Below are 26,973 nucleotides of genomic sequence, written 5' to 3'. Positions count from 1 at the left end.
GTTGGAGGGCACCTAGACCTCCTCCCCACCCCCTTTTTTTTAATCAAAATCGTCCGATCGAAACTATGAGAAAGCCATATAGCCAAACAAAAACTAATATGCAAATTTCATTTTGATTATTCATGTGCGGTGAGCACATGATAAGCAAAATCAAAGCAAAGTGATGAGCAAAATCAAAACATGTATTAATTCAAAAACGTTCCAGAAATTAAATAAAATAAAACAAGTTTTTTTAACTGCAAGTAAGGAGCGACTTTAAAACATAAAACGAACAGAAATTATTCCGCATATGAAAGCGGTTGTCTCCTCCTCAAAGCCTCGTTCTTTACGCTAAAGTCTGACTATTTGTCACAGTTCTACTTTTTAAAACACTAAAAAACTTTAGCGTAAAGAGCGAGGCGTTAAGGAGGGGATAACCCCTTCATATACGGAAAATTTCTGTTCGTTTTAAGTTTTAATGTCACTTTTTACTTACAGTTTAAAAAAACTTATTTTTTTTATTTGGCAACCAAGGTTACTCATCCTTGCAATAGAGGAATGTTGTCTATCCCACCAAATTATTTTTGTGAACTAAAGGTATTTGGTACACTCTTTTTTGATATCAAATGAACTTGAAATGAAAATACAACATAAACTTCCTATTTAAATGAAAATAATATATACCTTTTTTCCCAAAAGTAATTGTGGCCTAGAGACATTATGGTTTATTTCGAAACTTTTAACAAACAGGATTTGAAAATCTTACACTTCATATTCTTTTCGGATTTCACCATAATCATCAATTGATCTAACATAAAAAAAAGGAGAAAATAGCATCAAAGCTAATGTAAAAACGATATTTCAGAAATTGTGAAATTGTGTGTGCTTCATTAGCACTCCTTATTTATCAATTATAAAGATGGCACTAGTGCATGGATGATCTACGAAACAAAGACAGAGATTACCTGGAAATATAACAAAAATATACTATAATTAATCTTAATAATTCTCTAATAATTCTACAATAAATATATTAAAAAGTTTCAATATTCTATTATTTAAGAGCTCGAATATTTGGCCACGTAACAAATAGAAGGCCGATTGAAAAAAGAATCAAAGCAACTTACTCTACAAAACTCAATTCCACGGACAGAATTACTAAGCGCATCGAGAGGTGGAGACCATAAGCATAATCCCATGACATTTGGAATTACAACTAGCATACCACCACATACACCTGATTTTGCAGGAAGCCCAACCTAAAAATTAATAAATGTGTATGACACTTATTTCAAAAATGAATTAAGCCACCCTAGGCCGATCGAATCCCTATTTCAGAGTAAAGAAAAAAAGAAGAAAAAAAACAACATCAAATACTAATCAAATTTCAATAAGAGCAAAACACTAATTTGGAATAATTTATGATGATAGTTTAAAACCGAAGATTCACAGAAATTTGGTAAGATGAAACGTTAAACAGACAGGATGAACAATTGATTCATTGAGTACACGGTAAGATCGTCGACCAATTATATATACACGATAGTCATAAAAAAATTTAAGAAACTAGAGCAAATTTATAAAATATCAAAAAGGTCGATACAAATAAAAAAAGGATGAAAACACGGTAACTTCTGAAAATAATAATAAGAAGGAAAATATAAAAAAAATATATAAAACATGTGACAACAAACAGCTTAAGAGGGTACGGTTTTTGTTTGAAGGTGTAGTTGTCTCTGAGAATCAATATATTCTATTTTAGCTTTTACGGATGAAAAAACGTTGCCAAATTTAATCAGCCTATATTTATTCGTTTTGGCAGTTCAGCACGGCAACACTGACAAAAATATGGTACTACCCTAAATCCTTTATAGATATGAAACAACCAAAAGAAAATCTTGAAAAATCAGGGTTCTCAGGTATGATGGACCCAAGATTGGTCCAGGATGCAAAAATGGTTTCATTTTGATGTCCTTGGTACTTTAAATAAACTCTTTTTAAGCAAATAAACTGTTACAAAATCTTCTTCTTCACTGATATCTTCCACAAAATGAAAACAATATTACACCAGGCAAAACTTTCATTTCATTTTCATTCAGATTTTTGTCCGTCTTTTTTATAGAAAACTTAAAGGAACTTAAAGTTCTCTTAATGAACATAAGAACTTTACGGAACGTAAGTTCTTAAAAGAACTTAAAGGAACGTAAAGCTGATCGTAAAGTTTCACCATCTTGACTCTTTTTCTTTTCACTTTTGGCCAGAGGCGTAAGATTATAAATGGCACATTCAATTAAGGATGATTTATTACAAACTCACTACATTATAAAACTGGATTAATTATATTTTGATATGATAAAAAATAAAATCACATATATCTAGTATTTTTACCAGCTTCTAATGTTTATAAATTTGTTGTGTAGATGGTAATGGTAGTTGTTATACATAAAAAGTATAATAATGCTATTAGGTTCACCTAATGTGTTTATAAAACAGTTCTCATCAAGGGGCCTTGAAGGATCTTAACTTTTCAGGTTCTAAACCTTCGGCTGTATGCCTCAGCCTCGACAACGTTGAGCATAACAGCTCTTGAAACCGTTGAGTATAGCAGCACTTGACACCATCGAGCGTAACAGCTCTTGACACCGTTGAGCATACCAGCTCTTGACACCGTGGAGCGTAACAGCTCTTGACACCGTTGAGCGTTACAGCTCTTGACAGAGTCGAGCGTAGCAGCTCTTGACCCCGTCAAGCGTTGTAGCTCTTGACACAGTTAAGCATAACAGCTCTTGACACCGTTGAGCGTAACAGCTCTTGACACCGTGGAGCGTAACAGCTCTTGACACCGTTGAGCATACCAGCTCTTGACACCGTGGAGCGTAACAGCTCTTGACACCGTTGAGCGTTACAGCTCTTGACAGAGTCGAGCGTAGCAGCTCTTGACCCCGTTAAGCGTTGTAGCTCTTGACACAGTTAAGCATAACAGCTCTTGACACCGTTGAGCGTAACAGCTCTTGACACCATTAAGAGTAACAGCTCTTGATACTGTTGAGCGTAGCAGCTCTTGACCCCGTTGAGCGTAACACCTCTTGACACCGCTGAGCGTAACAGCTCTTGACACCGTTGAGCGTAACAGGTCTTGACACCGTTTAGCGCAAGAGGTCTTGACACCGTTGAGCGTAACAGTTCTTGACACCGTTGAGCGTAACAGCTCTTGATACTGTTGAGCGTAGCAGCTCTTGACCCCGTTGAGCGTAACACCTCTTGACACCGTTGAGCGTAACAGGTCTTGACACCGTTGAGCGTAACAGGTCTTGACACCGTTGAGCGTAACAGCTCTCGACACCGTTTAGCGTAACGCCTCTTGACACCGTTTAGCGTAACAGGTCTTGACACCGTTAAGCGTAACAGCTCTTGACACCGTTGAGCGTAACAGCTCTTGACACCATTAAGAGTAACAGCTCTTGATACTGTTGAGCGTAGCAGCTCTTGACCCCGTTGAGCGTAACACCTCTTGACACCGTTGAGCGTAACACCTCTTGACACCGTTGAGCGTAACAGATCTTGACACCGTTGACCGTAACAAGGTCTTGACACCGTTGAGCGTAACAGCTCTTGACACCATTAAAAGTAACAGCTCTTGATACTGTTGAGCGTAACAGCTCTTGACCCCGTTGAGCTTAACACCTCTTGACAACGTTGAGAATAACAGGTCTTGACACCGTTGAGCGTAACAGCTCTTGACACTGTTGAGCGTAACAGCTCTTGACACCGTTCAGCGTAACACCTCTTGACACCGTTTAGCGTAACAGGTCTTGACACCGTTGAGCGTAACAGCTCTTGACACCGTTGAGCGTAACAGCTCTTGACACCATTAAGAGTAACAGCTCTTGATACTGTTGAGCGTAGCAGCTCTTGACCCCGTTGAGCGTAACACCTCTTGACACCGTTGAGCGTAACACCTCTTGACACCATTGAGCGTAACAGCTCTTGAAACCGTTGAGCGTAACAGGTCTTGACACCGTTGAGCGTAACAGGTCCTGACACCGTTGAGCGTAACAGTTCTTGACACCGTTCGTTCATGCATTCAGTGTGCCTAACATCACTTAGTGCGTAAAAGCTGATCAGCACAAACGGTTCCATTAAGGGGGTGGGTCATAAGGTTTATATAATTTATAACATTCGGGAAGGCTATTATGACCCCGATGCCCCTATTTCCTCAGCTTTTCCACTGTCACCAAGTACCAAGTAAGAGCAAAAGGAAAACTAAATAAAAAAGAAAATACAACTAAAAGAGAAGAGAATAAGAGAAAAGAAAAACTTACAGAAAAGGCAAATTGCCCAGAGTAGTCATACATTCCACAAGAGTGCATTAACGATAAGACGTCTCTAACTGCGTCAGGTTTCAGCACTTGATCCCCAGTTATAGGGCATATTCCTCCATTAGCTAACGTGGATGCCATCACAGACATTGATTCACAATCGGCTTCCATACTGCAACACTAAAAAAAACAACAAAAAACAATTAGATCTGATTTTTTTTTTTAAGTTCAGTTTCTTTTAGAATTTGATCTTGAATCTCAAAAAGCTGACATTTCGAATTTCTACAAAATTAACAAGCTGGCTAATTTTAAACAAGTTTCAAAAAGAGTTTCTTTCGGCGAGAACACTTTCTCAAATCAGAACAGAAAGACCTGGAATTGCCATTGCTAACAACTCACTGCAGCACCAAGTCACCTGAGGTCAACAAAGCAGCGTACGCTCTCCCTCAATCCCTACCTATTCCAAGCTTCTCTATTTATTCTCTCCCATGAAGTTTCAATTTCCTTTAAAACTTTCTCACGACCTCGTCTGATACCATTGCAGGACGAAGTGCAGTTCTTTTAGCCCCAGGTGGATAGCCTAAAAGCACAATTGATGGCACCAGCTGAACGGCCTAGAAGCACAATTGATGGCCCCAGGTGGATGACCTAAAAACACAATTGAGGGTCCCAGGTGAGTGGCCTAAAAGCACAACTGATGGCACCAACTGAACGGCCTAGAAGCACAATTGATAGCCCCAGGTGGGTGACCTAAAAACACAATTGAGGGTCCCAGGTGAGTGGCCCAGAAGCACAATTGATGGCCCCAGGTGGATGGCCTAAAAGCACAATTGATGGCAACATATCATCTCCATGATGACCTAGCCATGTTAAAAAAAGATAAAAAAAAACGTTGCGTAACTGAATATTTGGGCCTAATTTGAAGTATATGTAGTACTTTCAATCGTGTTATCTAGTGTTCGAATTCAAACAATTATGACTCGTTCCTTTTATCGTCTATTAAGCAATCATGGAGGGGACCCTTCGGGGCTCCTCCTCCGAAGGTAAAAAGCATTATAGGAGCTTTGTTCTCGGCAGTTAAGACTCCCTGAATGTTTTAATTTTGCATGTGGCTTTTTTGAAGAAGTGAAAAAAAAAATTACTTCAAAATAACATAACAGTTTTACGGTGGAATTCCTTTACAAATCTGTGGACTTAAACAAATGATAATAAAACCATGCTTTTATAGGTTTCCAGTTTTTCAGTTTCTTTTCTCAATAGTCTAGTGATTCCTCTAGGCCTAGTGATGGCAATGTAATAGCGTAACAAGGGAATGTACGGGGAGTCAAGCATCCCACAAGGTGGTTTGAGTAATTCAGATGTCACTATATGACAGTTTTAGAAAATTTGAATTTATATACCACACCCCAAACAAAGGATGCTATGTCTATTCGTTCAATCGTATTTCTCCAATCATACTTTTTTTCCGCTTTTCCGTAATGCTTTACATCTCCTTTAATGAGAGGCGGTATCTCTTATCTTGACTAATATATTCTAATAAATTTGGGAACCCATTACCCATAGACTGAAAACTCACAAGAACTCCACCCCTCTCCCAAACGCTCAACCTCTTTAAGATCTACTAGGATAGCGGCCACAATGCTTCTACCAAAATTCGGGCCATGTCACAATAATAATTCCAGGTTCAGCTCATTATTAGTGTTGTTAAGGCCGTGATTAAGTGAACTTGAAAACATCGAGCTTCAGAATTGAAGTAAGGTTACCCTTCTGTCTTTTAATTCTCTAGAGATCGTCGATTGTCAAAACTTCAAATAGCACCAATTATCAAGTCTTGTCAAAGGTTTTGATTGACAGCTTCCTTTGGTGAGATGCTTCAGCCGAGAAATAATAATATATTTGACAGTGTCTTGCAAAGCTTGGTTACCGACCAAGGGAGATTAGAAAATGAGCAAAAGAGCACTATCATTCTCAAGTACAAAATGCCCATGTATATGCAACTGTGACGGCATGCATAGAATGCATTTTAAAATTTATTGTTTTTTCCACTTTATTTCCTAGGGATAGGCTATTTAAAATACCTCATTTCATTAATTCGAAACTAAACAGCGAACTTGGTTGAAAGCTTTCTTCGAGGATTCTTAGAAAACCAAAGTTTTCTTACAAATTAAATTAAAAATAAAATAAAACTGAAAGTAAGGAGTGACATTAAAACTTAAGACGAACAGAAATTACTTCGTATATGAAAGGGACTGCTTCCTCATGAACACCCCGCTCTTTACGCTGAAGTTTTTTACTGTTTTAAAAAATAGAGTTAAGAGGAAGAGTCAGACTTTAGCGTGAAGACCGGGGCATTGATGAGGAGACAGCCGCTTTCATATATGAAGTAATTTCTGTTCGTTTTATGTTTTAATGTCACTCCTTACTTTCAGTTAAAAACACTTGTTTTTATTTAATTTAATTTCTTAACGTTTTTTAATCAATGCATGTTTTGATTTATGCTCTCCACAGATGAATAATTAAAACGAAATTTGGGTATTTATTTTTTTGGCTAAATGGGTTTCTCATAGTTTTGATCAAAACGATTTTGAGAAAAAAATAGGAGCGGGGAAGGAGGTATAGTTGCTCTCCGATTATTTGGTTACCTGAAAAGGCAACTAGAACTTTTAATTTCTTACGAATTTTTTTATTAGTAAAATTATTAGTAAAAATAAATTTTACTAGTTAAAGACATACGTAACTTACAAATTAGCTTACGTAAGGAACTTCTGTATTCTCACATTTTGATTACATATATGAGGGGGGCTCACCCCCTCAACAGTACCTCCCTCTTCACACTAGAGCTTAAATTTTGTCCCGATTTCTTAAGAATGACCCCTGAATTACAAAAGCCGTAGAATAAATAGTTGAAATTCTAAAAATACTTTAGCGTAGAGAGCGAGGTATTAGGAGGAGGTGAGCCCCTCATATGCGTAATAATTTCTGTTCCTTTTAAGTTTTAATGCTGCTCCTCACTTTCAGTTGAAAAAACTTTGTCATATTTATTTTTTCATTGTTTTTTTTTTAATAATAGTAGGAAATCCTGCGCTCCCTTCATGGAAATTTTCTTCCTCCATGAAAAGTTTCCCCCAGCATATCCCTCTCTTCTCAACCCTGCCCCAGACCAAATGAAAACGCCCCTGAAGACGTCTGTACACTTATAAGGATTTAGTTATAAGGATTTCCGACTACGCTGAATAAAATGGCTATCTCAGAATTTTGATCCGGTTACTTTGGAAAAATAATTAGCGTGGGACGGGGGCCTAGGTGCCCTCCGAGATTTTGGTCACTTAAAAAAGGCACTAAAACTTTTCATTTCCGTTAGAATGAGCCCTTTTGCAGCATTCTAGGGCCACTGGGTTGATACGATCACCCCTGAAAAAAACAACAACAAATAAACACGCATCTGTGATCTGCCTTCTGACAAAAAAATACAAAATTCCACATTTTTGCAGATAGGAGCTTGAAATTTCTACAGTAGTGTTCTATGACTTTTAGGCAGATCACGGATGCGTGTTTATTTGTTTTTTTTTTGTTTTGTTTTTTTTTTCCAGGGGTGATCGTATCCACCAAATTGTCCTAGAATGTTGCGAGAGGGCTCATTCAAACGGAAATGAAAAGTTCTAGTGCCCTTTTTAAGCGACCAAAAAAATTGGAGGGCACCTAGGCCCCCTCCCACGCTAATTATTTTCCCAAAGTCAACGGATCAAAATTCTGAGATAGCCATTTTATTCAACGTAGTCGAAAAACCTTATAACTATGTCTTTGGAGACGACTCCTCCATAGTCTCCGTGGGAGGGGTTACAAGTTAAAAACTTTGACCAGTGCTTACATATAGTAATGGTTATTGGGAAGTGTACAGGTGTTTTCAGGAGAATTTTTTGGTCGGGGAGAGGGGTCGAAAAGAGGGGGATATACTGGGGGAACTTTCCATCGAGGACTTGGTCATGGGGGAAGAAAATTTCCATGAAGGGAGCGCAGGATTTACTAACATTATTAAAAAAAAACAATGAAAAAATACATATGAAAAAGTTTTTTTTTCAGCTGGAAGTAAGGAGCAGCATCAAAACTTAAAACGAACAGAAATTATTACCCATATGAGGGGCTCACCTCCTCCTAATACCTCGCTCTTTACGCTAAAGTATTTTTAGTAATGTCAACTATTTATTCTACGGCTTTTGTGATTCAGGGGTCATTCTTAATTAATTGGGCCAAAATTTAAGATTTAGTGTAAAGAGAGAGGTACTGACGACGGGGTGAACCCTCTCATATGTGTAATAAAAATATGAGAATAAAAAATTCTTCATGTAAGCTAGTTTATAAGTTACGTATATCTTTTACTTATAAAACCATTCGTAATAAATTAAATTTCTAGTTGCCTTTTTTTATTAACCAAAAAATTGGAGGGCAACTAGGCTTCCTCCCCCGCTCTTTTTTCCCAAAATCATTCGATCAAAATTATGAGTAAGCCATTCAGCAAAAAAAAAAAAAAAAAAATTCAAATTTCGTTTCAATTATTACTCTGCGGAGAGCCAAAATCAAAACATGCATTTATTCAAAAACATTCAGAAATTAAATAAAAAAACAAGTTTTTTCAACTGAAAGTAAGGAGCGACATTAAAACTTAAAACGGACACAAATTACTTCGTATATAAAAGGGGCTGCTTCCTCATCAACGCCCCGCTCTTTACGCTAAAGTTTTTTACTGTTTTAAAAAGAAGAGTTGGGAGAAAGAGTCAAACTTTAGCGTAAAGAGCGGGGCGTTGATGAAGAAGCAGCCCCTTTTATATACGAAGTAATTTCTGTTCGTTTTAAGCTTTAATGTCGCTCCTTACTTTCAGTTGAAAAAACTTGTTTTTTTATTTAATATATTTAAAATCAGCATTAAAATGCGATTCTTTTGATGTAGCTATTGGTACCAAAATTCCATTTTTTAGAGTTTCGGTTACTATTGAGCCGGGTCGCTCTTTACTACAGTTCGTTACTACGAACTGTTTGATAAAGTTGGAGGACAAGCAATATGAACAAAGGTATTTTATTTCAAATGACAATACAATTAAGTATGTAACTACAAAGAAGGATAGAATGTAAGGAAAATGAATTTTCCTGTTACCGGTACTAGACGATTAATCTTATAAGTGCGGCTCTTGTATTGGAACCCCCTGTGGAACTTTGGGATCAAAGCATCAATGAAGAATCCTTTCAGCTTGGGAAAAATCTTTTCGGTCCAAAAGCCTGGATTGCGGTCTATCTTTTCAATGTAGAAGTCTTTCTGGGTAAAAATCATGAAAAAGCAAGTATATAGCTGAGCACATTCAAGCTGACTGATTGTACTTGGTAAAAGTAGTCGTGGCCTCGTTTGGGGTTGACCAGTCCATTCTTTCCAACTTCCATGCAATAGTCCGCCTTAGACTCTTTTCGGTTCTTTATCCACTCGCCTATCCCCAAATTTCTCGCAGTTTCGCAGTTCCATACCTCGCTTTGATTTAATTTTCCCCATGATTTCGGCTTTGTGTGCATAACTTTCCTGAAGGCTCCTGACTATTTCTCATTCCTAGGTTTCTTCATTGCATTGAAATAATTTATGAAAATTTCACACTATTAACAAGCAGCTGATTATTCCAGCTTGTCATTTTCGTCTCTAGGGGTTATTATCGGCGATCTGAAACGATTCTTTATGGCAACCGACTTGTAAAAATTTCAGGTAGCTGAAAATATTCTAGGGGACTGTTAGAAAACAGGAAAATACATCAAAAAATGGTTCCAATCATCTTATAGGTTATTGTCTTCTGCACATGATAGTACCAATTTTGTTCCAAAAGCAATATCCTTCATAGAGTACACTTGTGAAAAATACCTAGACATTTTCTAAGATTTCTAAGCAATTAGAGGAAATAGAACAAAATCCTTTCAAACATTTTGTAGCATCTTCAAGAAGCTATGGCCTGATATTAAAAGCGGCATCTTCCGCCAATGAATACTTGAGTACTTTTTAAATATAAATTTTCAATTTAACATGGGATTTTCGAGTTCCATCAGTTCACTTAATCACCCCCTTAAGTGTTTTTAGTTTTATTTACTTACGATTTTATTTTCTGGCAAGAGATTTGAATTTGAACCTGATGATGGTCCAGACGAAATTATCGTTTGAAAGAAAAAATCAATCGCCTGACATCCATAGCTTAGGCAAACTTATTACCATCTATCATTATTACTTATCTTGACTACCGTCATTACATTACCAAGAATGAAGCTCTGATCAGAATGAAATGGAGAAAGAGTTATACTGACTAAGTGCGCTTAATATTGAATCCTAACATGTTTTGAAGTTCAAATTTCTTCCAATAAACGACAGGTGAAGATCAAAAGACCTTAGGATCTTGTCATATGATGATTCCGCGTAAAGATCATCAGCAATCCGAAAAGATGTTTTTCGGCTTTAGAGGCTGAAAAATTTGAAGTTTGATTTTTTTTACTCCCTCCCCCTCTTGACAACTAAGCCTATCCTATTGGATCAACTATCATTTCAATGTTTTTTTTATGCAACCCATCTGTTTTCTTCAAATTGCCCCTCTACACGAAACAAATCCCCGCCTATGTGGCTATCCCATATATATTTGATACAGTGATTAAGTCCTTTTTCAGTTGTAAAAGGCCTTAACATTTGAAAAAAATAAAGATATTACGGTTCTTCAAACAGTTACTTATTGTATAATATCAGTAGTTTGTTGTACTCATATAAAGTAAGTATATTTCATTTTTGATTTACGAACTAACATTACTATTTATTGAGTTAACATTCATTTAAGGTAACTTGATCCCCCAGCCCCACAGAAAGGTGACCCACAAGCTGAGCTTGAAGGAAGGCAAGATTTCTCCGTAGGAGGGAATAAGAAATAATTCTACTGACTAAAACATACATTTTTTCTCTAAATCTTCTTGGATATGTCCTTCCACCCTGTCTCGGGGGAGGAGGAAATGAAAATCCTTCTTTCTAGATGATGTACTACCAACTAGGCGGGAATACACAGTAGTATGTCCAGCCTTAGAATCGAGAGGGGAAGGAGGGGATAGTTGTGTCGATGAGATTGAAACACGAACAGCGTCGATTTCAAGCCAACTTTTTCACCTCTCCTGGTGAGAGGTTTCTCAGAACTACCAGGAAGGTACAAGTACCTTGAGCATACGCATACAGTAGGGCCTGCATGTAAGCATATAACTATGTGGAGCATATATTACGGAGAAATCTCGTTTTATAACAATTCATACTTTTTCTAATTTAATATTTGCAGTTAGTCATTTTTAAGAGATATTCTTATCTCTTAGATGAAAATTTTATCTCGTCAATGGAAATACAGCGTATGTTTGCGCAAGTACAGTATGCAACTGAAATTCAACTAAAACAGATAAATTTCAATGAAAAACTAATGGAACAGCAGTTGAGTTAAGTTTCAGTAGGTCTAATCAAAAGAATTTACTTCCTAATTAAAAGATAAGAAAGAAAAGGATTTGATTTCATATTAAGAAAGGTAATGTTGAATATTTATTATAAAAAGTAGGCAAACGCCAAGCTATACAATTTTTATAGGCATCTAAGATATGATAAACAAAAAAAAAATGATACAAAAACTTTCAATTTCAAACGTTTTTTGTGAGACGGTAAAGAGGACATAGCCGTTTTGGAAAAAAGAATAGACAAAAGTAATACAATTAAAAATACAACTGAAAACTCATAGCGAAATAATACCACCAGAGGCTAATTTTTAGAGTCTCCGTTGTACTTCTTTTGGACCTTCATTATTTGCTCCCTTTAATAAAGCTCATAATTCCTCCAAATCTTTCGTATGACCTCTTTCTCACAACCTTCAAATCAACACAGAAAAGCGGTTGACTAAAAACTGACACAAGCAACTTTCAAATTAAAGATTCGCGAAGTTCCAGACAGAGGAGGTTTTAGGGGAGGGACACAGGGAGGGGGAGACTTGCTCTGGGCACAAAAATTCTAGGGACGCAAAATTTAGACAAACGATCTAACGAGTTATAATAATTTTGTAATTTTTAAATTGTGAATAATAAACTAGAGGGCACAGTTAATAAATGAAAATAAATCATTAATTAATAATATAAAAATAGAAAATAATTATATAGCAATGATAATACAAATAATTAGTTTAAAATAATTAAAGATAATTAAATAATTTGAATAATATATTAAACAAGAGCTAAGAGCTCATATGGCACTTGTGACGAGGTCGGAAGAGCCAAAAGCCAAGAGCTCATATGGTATGAGCTCTAGCAAAATTCTAAGAATCAATAGGTTGCTTTAAAAAGAAAATCCGAGGCTTAATGCCGGTCAGGATTTAAAATAAGAGCTCTAAGAAAAGATTCTTCTATATATCAAGTTTCATTAAGATCCGATCACCCAATCGTAAGATACCTCGATTTTCACGTTTTCCAAGAATTCCGTTTTCCCCCTCCAAATCCCCCCAATGTCAGCGGATCTGGTTGGGACTTAAAATGAGAGTTCTAAAGCACAAGATCCTTCTAAATATCAAATTTCCTTAAGATCTGATCATCCGTTCGTAAGTTACAAATACCTCATTTTTTTCTAATTTTTCCGAATTACCCCCCCCAACTCCACCAAAGAGAGTGGATCCACCCGGTTATGTCAGTCACGTATCTTGGACTTGTGCTTATTCTTCCCACCCAGTCTCATCCTGATCTCTCCGCTTTAAGCGTTTTCCAAGATTTCCGCCCCCCCCCAATGACACTGGATCCGGTCGGGATTTAAGATAAGAGATCTGAGTTACGAGGCCCTTCTAAACATGGAATTTCATAAAAGATCCGATCACCCGTTCTTAAGTTAAAAATACCTCGTTTTTGTAATTTTTCCGATTTAACCGTCCCCCCACTCCCCCCCCAGATGGTTAAAAGGGGAACGACAATTTCTAATTTAATCTGGAATTGTTCCTGATACGCCTGCCAAATTTAATCGTCCTAGCTTACCTGGAAGTGACTAAAGTAGCAAAAGCGGAACAGACAGACAGACCGACCAACCGACAGAATTTGCGATCGCTATATGTCACTTGGTAGATATCAAGTGCCATAAAAACAGAATTATTAATTAGTTAAAAATAACTTGGTTAATAAATCAAAATTTTGTTAAAATTTGGCCTGATAATTTGTGGGAGACAGGGGGAGAGGCTAATTAAGATTTCACCCCAGACACAAGAGAGGCTAGAAACACCACTGGGTTCAGGCAGTTTTAGGATATCAAGGGAAACATTTAAAACCCTATTAGGTGCCTGCATATCTGTGTAGATTGAATTCTTTGCTTGTGTTTGGAAGTTGGACAGAAATTCCAGAAGAATGGAGAAAAAAATATACTCATCAAACTTTTTTAAGGAAGGAGACACACCGAAGGGTAATGACTAGAGGGGTTTGAATCTCTTTTTCATCCCGAGGAAAGTCCTCTCACACATAAATCGTCCATTGCGCCCAGACAGCATTGAATAAGCACTTGGGAAACAAATGACATAAAAGTCTTTAACTAAATCTTTCGAGTCACTGTGGAGAATTCTCTGTATCACAGAATTTCAGGAAAACTTATATCTTGATCATTACTCTTCACAAAAACAGTGAGTGATCCGTTCGGACCGAATAGAAAAAAAATTCTAAGATCCAAAAAATCAGAGTATTCAAACAGATCTAAAAGTTCTGTCGCCTACTTTAACACACCATTTCTGTCCGTGATTTCGGTCAAGTTTGTAATCTCATTTTCCTTTTTCCTTTTGGTCCTATCTTAGTAGTGTTGTTTACAAAGTTGGTTCACGACAAAAAAAAAAAAAAAAAAAAAAAAAAAAAAAAAAAAAAAAAAAAAAAAAAAAAAACTATAGACCTCAGAGTACTGAATTTCTTTCTGATGCTGTTCAACACTTCTTGAGAATTGGCGCTGCATAATAGTCTTCTTGACACTGTTCAATGCTACATAGAGTACATTAATCAACCTTGAGTTCCAATTCTATAGTGGAATGTGGGTAAAATATTGGACTAAACAGATTGCAAACAAAATAAGTTTAACATTTTCCCTGGGCACCCTGGGAAAAAAATTTAAATAAGGATTCATCCCCTCCACCATCATGTCCAGGCATGAAGACGAATAATGAGCGAAGGCAGCGGTAATCGAAAGCGTCCAGAGCTATAGGTTCTACAATATTTAGCGACCATGTCTCACGGGCGTACAGTAGCACAGTTCACACGTATGCTATGTAGACTCTGACTTTGGTCTTTGCTGAGATCTCACGTCTGGCCTGTAAAACCTTTTTCAGATTGGTAAAGACTCCCCAAGCCCTTGATATCCGGGCAGTAATGTCTTTACCAGCTCCACCTAGGGTTAAAATGGACCCAAGGTACGTGAATTCGTCGACGTTTTCAATTGGTTTTCCACGATGATTTGATATGGAGCAGAATGATTACCGGCCATCAGTTTGGTTTTTGGAGCTGTTTATGATAAGCCCAATACGCTTCAAAGTCTTGGAGACATGACCAATCATGTCTTGAAAGCCGATGGCTGTGGTTTCCAACAAGGCAACATCGTCTGGAAAATCCAAGTCTGTCAGGGATTGAGGGAAGCCATCCAGTTAGTCATAGACAGCTCCCCTGTGGTTGGTCAGGGCATTATTCATTATCTATTATATCGCGTAGTTGAATAATGTGGGCGATAGGGGGCATCCCTAATTGACATTGAATAAAAAAAACAAGTTTTTTCAACTGAAAGTAAGGAGCGACATTAAAACTTAAAACGAACAGAAATTACTTCGCATATGAAAGGGGCTGCTTCCTCATCAACGCCCCGCTCTTTGCGATAAAGTTTGACTCTTTCTCTCAACTCTTCTTTTTAAAAGAGTAAAAAACTTTAGCGTAAAGAGCGGGGCGTTGATGATGAAGCAGCCCCTTTCATATACGAAGTAATTTCTGTTCGTTTTAAGTTTTAATGTCGCTCCTTACTTTCAGTTGAAAAAACTTGTTTTTTTTATTTAATTTCTGAATGTTTTTGAATCAATGCATGTTTTGATTTTGGCTCTCCGCAGAGGAATAATTAAAACGAAATTTGCATATTTTTTTTTTTTTGGCTAAATGGCTTTCTGATAATTTGGATCGAATGATTTTGAGAAAAAAAGAGCGGGGGAGGAAGCCTAGTTGCCCTCCAATTTTTTTGTTAATTAAAAAGGCAACTAGAACTTTTAATTTTTACGAATCTTTTTATTTGTAAAAGATATACGTAACTTATAAATTAACTTACGTAAAGAATTTTTTATTCTCATGTTTTTATTACACATATGAGAGGATTCGCCCCCTCGTCAGTACCTCTCTCTTTACACTAAATCTTAAATTTTGTCCCAATTCATTAAGAATGACCCCTGAATCACAAAAGCCGTAGAATAAATAGTTGACATTACTAAAAATACTTTAGCGTAAAGAGCGAGGTATTAGGAGGAGGTGAGCCCCTCATATGGGTAATAATTTCTGTTCGTTTTAAGTTTTAATGCTGCTCCTTACTTCCAGCTGAAAAAAACCTTTTCATATTTATTTTTTCATTGTTTTTTTTAAATAATGCTAGTAAATCCTGCGCTCCCTTCATGGAAATTTTCTTCCCCCATGACAAATTCCTCGATGGAAAGTTCCTCCAGTATATCCCCCTCTTCTCAACCCTTCCCCCAACCAAAAATCTTCCTGAAAACGCCTGTACACTTCCCAATAACCATTCCTATATGTAAGCACTGGTCAAAGTTTGTAACTTGTAGCCCCTCCCACGGGGACTGTAGAGGAGTAAGTCGTCTCCAAAGACATAGTTATAACGCAAATTTTCTCAGGCTCTTAACTTTTGATGCGTAAGACTAAATTTGATGAAACTTATATATTTAAAATCAGCATTAAAATGCGATTCTTTTGATGTAGCTATTGGTATCAAAATTCCATTTTTTAGAGTTTTGGTTTCTATTGAGCCGGGTCGCTCCTTACTACAGTTCGTTACCACGAACTGTTTGACAAGACTCAACTGTAAACTTGAAAGTATTGTTACCCAAGCTGCGGACACAGGTCACAGTATCCATTTATTCGCTTCGGAGAATTTCAATAAGGTCCCGTGGCGCTCCATCTTCAGCCATAATTCTCCATAGTTCTTCTCTGACAAGAGATTCAAAAGCATCTGTGAACTCAATAAAAGCGATGAGCAATAATAGGTGATACCTGCTGTACTGTCGCTGGATGAGCTGCATCGTGAGTATCTGCTCTGGACAATCCCTCCCTGGTCTGAGGACTGCCTGTTCAGGGTGGATTAGCTTGTCACGTACACCTATAAATCTGTTCAAGAGTATAACGCAGAAGATTCTCATTGCATGGTAAATTAAGGATATGACAATAATTTCCACAAACTCAGTTCGCATTCAGCAGTCAATGGATAAACTTGTCTGACTGCTTTTGCCCGGATACAACGGTTGCTATGCCATGTTGTTGACATATGTGAATAATAGCGTGATAATTGCTTAAATTAATTGTTACAATATAATCTTGGATATAAAGGAGTGAGTTCTACGTTCGAGTTAGTTCCTGAGGAATCCTGATGTGGTGTTAGCCGTGCCCTTTTAACGGTTTATGCAAATTGCACGCTGTAAACTAGCGTGGGTAAAAAATAAGTTTTTGTAAAGGTAGGTGACATATTATTTTGATAAAGTCAGGATGGGAAAGAAAGCCAGACCCAAACGCAACCGGACAGAAGCTGAGCTATCGGATCCGGTTATGAATTCTACTAGTAATTCGGATACGAGTGTTAATGCGGACTGCCAGATAACGAATGCAGAGAATATCATTAAAATTTTGGAAATGGTTCAATCTATAAATGTGAACATGGAAACCCTAAAGCAGAGTGTATTTGAAATTCAGAACGATTTGGGTACAGTTAAAAGTCGTGTTATGGTGCTTGAAAATAAAAGTAATGCAACGGACAATGAAATTGCAACAGTAAAGTCGGAATTTCTAACTCTACAAAGTATTGTAAAAGCCCAGTCACAGCTGATTAAGAAATGCAATGAGGAAATGAATGTGGTTGTGTCCCAGTCTCTTGTTGATGAAAATCGGGACAAGTTGCATAATTTGTTGTTTTGGGGCCTTAATGATGTACCCTTGAATGAGGCTGCATCTCGGGTTTCTGAGGTGATTGTAGCTGGTTTGTCACTCCCACCTGACAAGTTGCCACCATTCACTGTGGTTCACTGTTCCAAGAATTTTGTTAAAATTAGGGTGGACAGTGTCCAGGCACGTTTTTTGATTCTAAGTAATGCGAAAAAATTAAAAGGGAAAGAGTTCGGTGTTTATAAGTCTGTTTTTATTAGTGATGATGTCTCACCGCGTGTGCGGGTTTTGCGGAAAGAATTACTTGGGTTACGTAAGCGTTTGGCGGATAAAGGTGTGGAATGCTGGGTACCTCCTACCCTACCACCCAGCATCTCTGTTAAAAAGGACAACCGTGTTATTAAAGTGCCTTGGTACAATGCTAAGAGTTTGTTGGATTCTTAAATTTTTTTTTTAATTTTTCTTTTTTGCAGTTGTTAGAATTAGTGAGTGTTTATTTGTTATTGAAAAGAATAATTAAAAAAAATAATAGCAAAATTTAATAAAAAAAAACTTACTATTTTGTCGCAATAATTATGGTTGTGTGATTGTAGGAATTAGTAGCCGTTGTATTTGGTAACTTGTACATGGATTCGTTACGGGTTAATGAAATATGGCCTGTTTCTTTTTGTGTTTGTTTTTTTCTAAGATGGAAAGTGTCATTCTTTTGTTGTTTATTATATTCTATTTTGTTCTTGTTTAGTTCTTTTTCTTTTCTTTTTTGTTTTGTTGTGGAGATGAGGCCAAATTACTTTGTTGTAAAACTGTATAAATATGGTTGATGATGATTGTGGCACCCCGGGCAACAGCCGTCTTAAAATTTTGGAAGCTTCATTTGTGGATTTTGGTAGTATGTTTACGGAGCAGCTCCACCGGAATTATGATATTGGGATTGCTGGTCAATATGTTTCTTGTAATTCAAAGTACTTATTTAAGGATGGTTTGAGGTCCGTGAATGGTGGTGGTGATTCTGACGATCTCAGAGTTTTCCATCTTAACTGCCAGGGTTTGAACTCATCTTTTAATTTTATAAGCGAGATATGTGAACTTTCCATTTTTCAGGTTATTGGTCTCACTGAAACATGGCTAAATGAGCATAACTCTGCTCTCTTGGATATTCCAGGGTATACATTTTATCATAGGAATCGTCAATTTCGTCAACATGGAGGTATTGGAGCTTATATACGGAGCGATATCGAGGTTTTGGTAAGAAGTGATCTAGTGCTGTTTCACGAGATGTTATTTGAGCCACTTATCCTTCAGCTCAGGCTTAAGCCAAAAGATGTTTATGTTGTTGTACTATATAGACCACCATCTGGGTCAATACCGGCCTTTTTTGATATTTTGGAGGAACAGTTGGATAAACTACCTACTGGTTCGCACCCATTCTTCATGCTTGGGGACTTTAATATTGACCTTAACTCCTTAACTTCGAATACTCCTATAGATTTCCTACAGCTTTGCATGTCGTATAGTTTATTTCCCACTATCAATATTTGTACGCGTGTTACCACTTTAACGGCAAAGCTACTTGATAATATTCTTTCTAATTCTAAATTTTCAGATCCAGGGGTTATTGTTACTGATGTTTCTGACCATTTTGGGATTTCGGCAAGTTTTAAAGTTTGTTTTCCGAGGCTGCAAGGTTCTAGACTGAAAATGAGTATGTTACCTGTGCTCAACCAGGGTAACTTAGAAAAGTTTAAACAAGAGATTTCTAATGTTGATTGGAATAATAAAGTTGAAAATCTAGATGATATAAATATAAGTTTTCAAAGATTTTATGATACATTAATCTCTATTTTGAGTAAAACTTGTGTAGTGAATCGGATAAGGTCAAGGAAAAAGATGCCCAAAAAGCCGTGGGTGTCACCTAGTCTTCTGCGGTGCATAAATAAGAAAGACCAGTTATATAGGGATTCAATAAGGAATGAAAATGATCCAGTTTGCACAAGAATTTATAAACTTTTGAGAAACGCGAAGAAAAAATATTTTGAGTGTAAATTTAAAGATGCTAGTGGAAACCCAGCTAAAACTTGGAAAATTATTAAAAGTGTTATATCTTCAACAGATCCGGTTCTGCCTGACGAAGTTACTACAAGTGATGGGTTAAAATCGAATGAGCCTGCTGTAATCTGTAATGCCCTTTCGGAACATTTTGCAACTGTTGGGGCTCGATTTTCTCGTGCTACAGTAGCTTCTGATAATGATCCTCCGCTTGAGACTTTTATGGGTACTTCTGTCGATGTATCAATGTATCTGAGACCTGTCACTCATGATGAAGTTCGTAAAATTATCTTTGAGATGAGAAGTTCTTCGGCTGGGAGTGATTCCATTAACCTTGTTGTTTTAAAAGCCGTGTTTCCAAGCATTTCACATTTATTAACGTCCCTTATTAATGCTTGCTTTAAGCAAGGGAAGTTCCCCAATTGTCTTAAAATTGCAAGAATAACTCCTGTGTTTAAGGGTGGTAATAAGAATGATCTGGGGAATTATAGACCAATTTCATTATTACCTGTTGTTTCACGGGTTTTAGAAAAATGCATTAATATTAGAATTTATGAGCATTTGGAGCGTCATAAACTTCTACATACCAATCAATTTGGTTTCAGGAAGGGCAGAACAACTGAAATGGCGATTTCATTTATTACTTCTATAATTAATGATGCTCTTGATAAAAAGCTTAGGGTAGCTGGTGTTTTTTGGACTTAATTAAGGCGTTTGACACTGTTGACCATCGAATATTATTAAAAAAATGTGAATTCTATGGATTAAGGGGTGCTACATTGAGCTTGCTGTGGAGTTATCTTCAAAATAGACAGCAGTATGTCAATTTGCAAGGATTTTTGTCTAGTAAAAATGTTGTTAATTGGGGGGTTCCCCAAGGATCCGTACTGGGTCCGACTCTGTTTTTAATTTTTATTAATGATCTACCGCATGTTGTGAAAGCTCTGCCCAGAATTGACGACTTTGTTGACAATGGTACGAGTAAGACCCAGCTTACTATGCCCTTATTTGCTGATGATACAACCTTGGTGTGTGTTGCCCCTACAGAAGAACTGCTCATGTCAACGATAAATGCAGCAATGAGCAGGATATGTACATGGCTTAAAATAAACCACCTTGACCTGAATATAGATAAGTCAAATTTTGTTATTTTCTCTCGATCTCCGAATTTTTACCCTTGGTTTACGGAAATAATTTCGGAGCGGGGAATTATTAAACGAACAAGATTCACCAAATACCTCGGAATCAATGTTGATGAAACCCTATCATTTAAAGATCATGTGAAGTCAGTTTCGAAAATATTGTCACGTAACTTAGGTATGATGCGCAAATTAAAACATATTTTCCCCCCAAATGTTCTACGATTGTTATATTTTTCCCTGATTCACCCGTACATTTTGTATTGCTCGTCGATTTGGCTTGGTACTTTCCCTTCGATAGTTCATCCAATCCGTGTGATCCAGAATAATGCTGTCCGAGTTTTTGGTGGTGTTGGGAATCAGGAGTCTTTGAGGTCTATGTATAGTGATTTAAATATAATGCCTGCAGCTGGATTACGTGATTTTTATACGTTGATTTTTATATATAGATATTACAGAGGTAGCCTTCCCGATTGTTTTACAGGAATATTTTGTGAGAGGTCTGATGTTCACCACCACAATACTCGGATACGAGGTAATACTGAGGTTCCTCGATTAGTTTCAAGTAGGTCTTCTTTTTCACTTATTTACAGAGCTTCAAAACTTTGGAATAAACTGAGTGTAGATATCAAGGAATTAGGTAGCCTTGACCAGTTTAAGTCTTATTTACGTGTGGAGTTGCTCGGTAGGTATGCTTTTGAAACTGATTAATTAATATAAATTTTACATAGCTTATTCATTTGTAATATTTTTTTTTTTTTGCTGTTGTCTTGGGGTCACGCAAGGGAGTGTATTGTTTATGTTTTTTTGTTTTTTGTTGATCTCGGTATATGGTCTCATTCTCCATAACTTCTTATTCTCCATATTGTTTCTTTTTTTTCTTTGAATTTAGCACAGCCTCGCAAGCTTCGCTTATGTTGTGCTATTGATTAAGAAATGTTTTTTTCTAATAAAATTGTTCTACTACTACTACTACTACTAAACAGTCTTTTCCCCTTTTTTGTAGACTGGAACGAAGACTAATACTTCCCAATCTTTTTGGAAAGCCTTTGTCATCCAGACCTGTACAAACAGGTCGGTTAGGCGGCATAATAGAGTTGATGAAGCCTTGCACATTTCAGAAGGATTTCTATCCTCTCCTGGTGTCTTGTTACTCTTTATGCACTTAAGCACTTTTAGTGCTTCTACGATACTCCAAAATTATATTGTAAGGTTCCCTAGCAGTACATAAAAAAAAAGGCAGATCACATAAGGCTTTGACGGGGTTCAGTAGCTCAGAGAAGTGTTCTCGCCTGCGTTCCAATTGTCATTCTTCGCATCGGGTGATTTCCCCGCACTTGTCTTTCGGCGTATCAGCTGAAGAAGGGGCTTTTCCCGTTACTTCTTTTAGAAATTCAAATATTTCCTTGCTATTATGATGTTTGGAGGTATGCTCGAACTCATTTGCAATATTTGACCAGTACTGTTATCAGAACTGTTTTTCTGCATTTTCCTTTCGTTTTAACTGAAATGGAAAGGCAGCGTCGTCTAGGAAATTATTTCGCAGATGTTTAAGTAAAAAAAAAAGAAAAAAAAGAAGAAAACAATTACAAGGTAAACTTACCTGAAAGTAGAAATCTAGACAGTCTCTTAAGTTGATCTTCTCTGGGAAACATTTATTTTCCCTCATATAATAAGCGAGGGCATTATTCCTGTCAGCATTTTCTCTTTCCGAGAGGAAAACAGCGTTATTGAATCCTATATATTCATTGCCAGAGAGACGCTGTAAAAGTTGAAAAAAATTACATAATCTAAATAGCAAATCTATACTTGACATTAAAGAATAACAGAATATTGATGACGTCATACCTAAAATGGCACGTGGCAGCTTGGAAGCATTTTGGGAAGGGTTACATCCAAAAAGGAAGGGGGGCACACATAAAAAATTTATTTTCATCTATTAGATTTTTCGCATTTGGAAAGAGGGGTAGTCATACCCCATGAATCCTCCCTTTGGGCATGCTGCTGTTTTGAAAGATGCAAACATATAATCCAGTAGTTACTAGCATATTAATCCATGGATGTTACCAGACCACCCTTTGATATACCCTTTGATAGCCTGAATGTACATCGTGGATAGGCCTACAGTCCCAGTCTCAGGTAAAGGTAGTCCACTTCACCAGTAGTCACACTTGCAAGCAGTTCCAAGTAATCATAGTCGCAGTTTCAGCTACATTAGTAGTAGCAATAGTGGTCCTGAAAGTAGAAAGTTAATACCCTTAGCCACACCTAAGATATTGCAGATATTGCCTTTTGATAAACTGGTTGCACATAACGTCTTTTTCGGGGACAGAGTGGCACCTCAGTATTCCATGAAATTCGATTTATTACCCTTTTCTGACACACTCAGGATCAAACATCCCCCCTATTTCTCAGTGATATATCCTGTATGTAAAAAATAAGCACTTTGCATAATTTACAAACTTTTCTTCAGGGCCTGTGGAGGGCATGACGTGTAGTAGTAGTAGTGGCCCTAAAAGTTTCAAGTTAATACCCTTATCCGTTCCTACGATGTTGCAGATACGTCTTTTTTGATAACTTGGATGCAGATAGTTTCTTTGGATTTAGCTCAACAGACCCCTCATCATTCACCAAAATTTCACCTCAATACCCTTAGCCTTTTCGAACACAACCAAGATAAAACCTTCCCCCTTTTCCCAATGATAAATCCTGCATGTAAAAAATGGACAAATTGCATTATTAAATTGCCATGACCCTGGGACTGTAAATCCCCAGATGCATAGTTATTAGAAAATGCAACTATTTGAATAAAATGGCTTTTTAAAATTCCTTTCAGTGTTAAGGGGGAATCCTACTGACTTGTCATATTCAATTTGGGCCCTCAAATTTGTTTCTCTCTCTTACAGATGAGCTCAAGTGTAGCTTTTGGCCAATCATAACCTATTACAAGCAAAATATTTTACTGAGTGGATTCGAACCACATTCGTTATCCTTATCTTTGTTATTCACTCTTAGGACGGCTTAGAAAAGGATTTCCTTGAGAAAAATAGATTCTATATTCCTTATTTTTCTTAAGCTCACGCATAAACCCCATAAAAATTACGAAGCTTTCAATGCTGAAGACAGACATCCCAAATACCCTAAGTTTGAATATATATGCTTCTCCAACCTTTTATAACTATAATGGTTTGTTGGCTACGCCCCTTTCCAAGCTAATAGCTGGCAATGTCAGATATATTCCTAAGATTAATATCCTTTTGAGTTTTCTCCTCAAGATATACGGCCTGGAAGAGACAAGAAGGATCCGAACAATATTGAAATCAATACGACGATCCTCCGAAAAGGGATATTACGGTAAATGATTGTTGGAAACAGATATTATTCACCAAACAGCCTTTATTATGATCTGCCAGAAATATTTTCTATAACACATCTTTAACCATTTGACATTGAATTTTCAGGGATAATCGCTCCATATACTGTTAAATAAAAGAAAACGATTGGAAAGCAAACATTAATTTGCATAGACATACAGTCATGAGGAGAGAAAAAACAAGCGTCCAACTTGCGAAGCGTGCTGTGGGCTATCGGCCCAGGAAACCCAACTTAAAAATTAGAAAGAAAAAAGAAATTTCTTTTTATAGTGCAAACAATACTTGCTTGTATATTTTTTCTAGGTAAACAATAGACATTACAAAATACATTTAAGGCTAAAATAATGGTGGACTTACTCCAGTTAAACTATTAGGGCTAAAATTTAAAGATTTTGGTTAATTAAAAGGGAAAAATGACAGAATAATATCTATAATCCTTATCCGGTCTATGTGAAATTATTATGTTGTACAGTGATGATAGGGGTCAAGTACAGTTCTAAAATGTGGTCAAATACAGTTCTTGATTCATAATTTCTTCATTTCTTTGACACCAGACATTTAAATTGTGGAATCAATATAAATTGTCAGAAATTATTAGAAAAGTGATGGAAAAATAGAGATAACCTTCGCATACTACCTTGTTAAAAACATGATTTAATTTTATCAATTTTGTTTGGTAACATGTTTTCATTATCCAATCACATTATTTCTTATTTCTGGAGAGGAAAAATGCTCCTTGTTTCTTATTTCTGGATGCCTTTAAAAACCTGTTAAGCTAGGAAGTTGCATTAAATTAATTTGTTTTGTAACATAAAATTTTAAGCCAGCAGAATTAATAAAAAGGCTTTAGAACCACATCAAATTTTACAAGTTTAGTTAAGTTTTTTCATTGAATAATGAAATCTTTAAGCCAATAAATGGAAATTAAAATCTTGTTAAACCGAATTTTGAAGCCAGTCAAAAGATCAAAAGATTAAAAAAAAAAAAAAAAAAAAACCAAGTTAGTAAAAAGAACAAAAGAACACAAACTTAAGCCAGTAAAATAAACATTTTAAGACAGTTCTCAAACCGGACTCTCAAAGAAGGAGAAGAATTCGTTAGATGTTTCCACAGAAATTGTCCACGGAATCTTTCAGGTATCAGTCAGACTGAACGTATTTCAAACAGTAAGCTATACAATAAAGTGGTACTTTCACGCTTTCCATGGATATAGTGAAAGTAAGTTTGAGATGGTTAGGACACCTTCTGCGGATGAATTATGATAGATTGCCAAAGATCGAGCTTGCTGGCCAACCCGCTAGGGCCAAACGAAAAGGAGGTCGTCCCCGAATGGTATGGGAGGAGGTTATAAGGAAATTGTAAAGACATAGGCTTTAAATTGATCGGGGTTGTGGAGGAGCGTGTGTAGTTGTGTTGGCCTTAGGGGGTTGGTGTTGCAGTCAGTTCTTGGTATTAGCAGTAGTAATTTAAGCTAAGTTCTTCTTTGAATGTGCTTGCAGAGTTATTTGAAAATAAGTAAAGGAAATATTGACAAGTCAACAAATTAATTTCGAAGTTCCAGCTTCAGTTGTTAATCTATTAGTTGGCAATTGCTCATCTAAAATGTTAGGTTCAGTTTGACGCATAGTAAGAGGTGTCAAATTTTTTATATATTCCACAAATTTGGCCAAGAATGGTCAAACACCCCCCTTTTTTTTTTACACATTCTGCAGAGAAAAAGGGCACGACTCATGTCAAAAATAAAAAGTTGACGAACCTTAAAGAAAACGTGCCTATATCCCCACAATAAATCTTAGATAGTTCCCTTACAATCTGTATTTGAAAAACAGGAGGTCTACTTATGTCGTTCGTTACTTCGCGTTTTAAGTTGACATATCTTTAAGCACTCTTTCGTCCATTTTCCCCTATTTGGGCTGGATTTGTGCCAATTATTCTCAGAGACAGCACGAGACGGTTGCCATTACTACTCCCTGGTTCCCACCCGAGAAACAGTGAGTTTTGTTTCAAAGGCTGAAAATATGAAGGTCTACTCAAACTTACGGCCCGTAGCCCCAGCTAGAGGTTTTTTTTTTGGATACGATTAGAGAGAACTTATTAAAGGTTGGAAATTTTTAGGCCAATTACTACAGGGGTGAGTTATACAAAGCGAGAGAGAGGCATGGGTAAGGCTATAGGCATTTTCATCATATTCAGATTTTTATGAGTGGGTGTCGATTATAAATGTTTTTCTTCAATTTTTAATATATATTTTCGGTGATTACTACGCGCCCGGGCTTGTTCTTGTAAGAAAGTCAAATTCACACAGTTTCAGTAATTTAAAAGGCCCAAAGAAAAAACAAAGAAATTTTATAATCCCCCTCCCCCCAAAAAAAATTCTTGCTCTTTTTCTTTTGCTGTAAAAAATTCCACATTGTCAATTGATAACATGAACTATTTAGCGTAAGTGGACAAAATGGTCAAACTTGTTTTGAGCGTTAGACAACTTAGTTCAATTAACCAATCATAAATATGGTTCTCACTCTTATGGATCGTCCAGAAACCATTATGACTCCGCCAACGTGAAACCAAAATTGAAAAGGCCAATTGTTTAGGCTTTGAACAGGCTTCCGGAGACACACATTTGATAAGTTCTCTTTTCTAATATGGACTGCAGACGAAATTCTTGCCCTTATGTCCTCAGTCAGGATTGTTTTTTTCCCGCTGTGGAGACCCATTGGGTGCTAACAGTAAGTTCGCCTTGACCAAATTAATTATGTTTAACACCATAATTGCATTTTTAAAAACCTGTGGGATGGCAAAAAAATAGCGGACAAATGTTCCTTGCGCTTACTCCTAACTGAGATCCTTGCATAGATATACCTTGGTCATACCCTAGGGCTGGGGGGAGTCAAAGAGGTAGATTGTACACACATTTTCTATTTTTTTTTCTCGGAGAGCCACTTCCTACAT

At 36.8% G+C, this 26,973-nt stretch overlaps 1 protein-coding gene across 4 annotated transcripts in view; it reads right to left on the bottom strand.

Annotated features, from left to right (window-relative positions):
- LOC136038533 (glutaminase kidney isoform, mitochondrial-like) overlaps positions 1-26,973 on the bottom strand; it is a 125,286-nt gene that overhangs the window by 10,115 nt on the left and 88,198 nt on the right. For all 4 annotated transcript variants that reach the window (XM_065721641.1, XM_065721639.1, XM_065721642.1 and 1 more), the window contains 3 exons: positions 22,254-22,412; positions 4,302-4,478; positions 1,107-1,238 (listed from right to left, as the gene is read on the bottom strand). In XM_065721641.1, the coding sequence (XP_065577713.1) occupies positions 1,107-1,238; positions 4,302-4,478; positions 22,254-22,412 (468 nt within the window). The remainder of the gene's footprint in view (positions 1-1,106; positions 1,239-4,301; positions 4,479-22,253; positions 22,413-26,973) is intronic.

Source organism: Artemia franciscana, chromosome 18 (assembly GCF_032884065.1).
Source record: "Artemia franciscana chromosome 18, ASM3288406v1, whole genome shotgun sequence".
NCBI classification, from domain to species: domain Eukaryota; kingdom Metazoa; phylum Arthropoda; class Branchiopoda; order Anostraca; family Artemiidae; genus Artemia; species Artemia franciscana.
The sequence above is the reverse complement of the archived record's forward strand: the minus strand, read 5'-3'. Positions and strand labels throughout refer to the sequence as shown.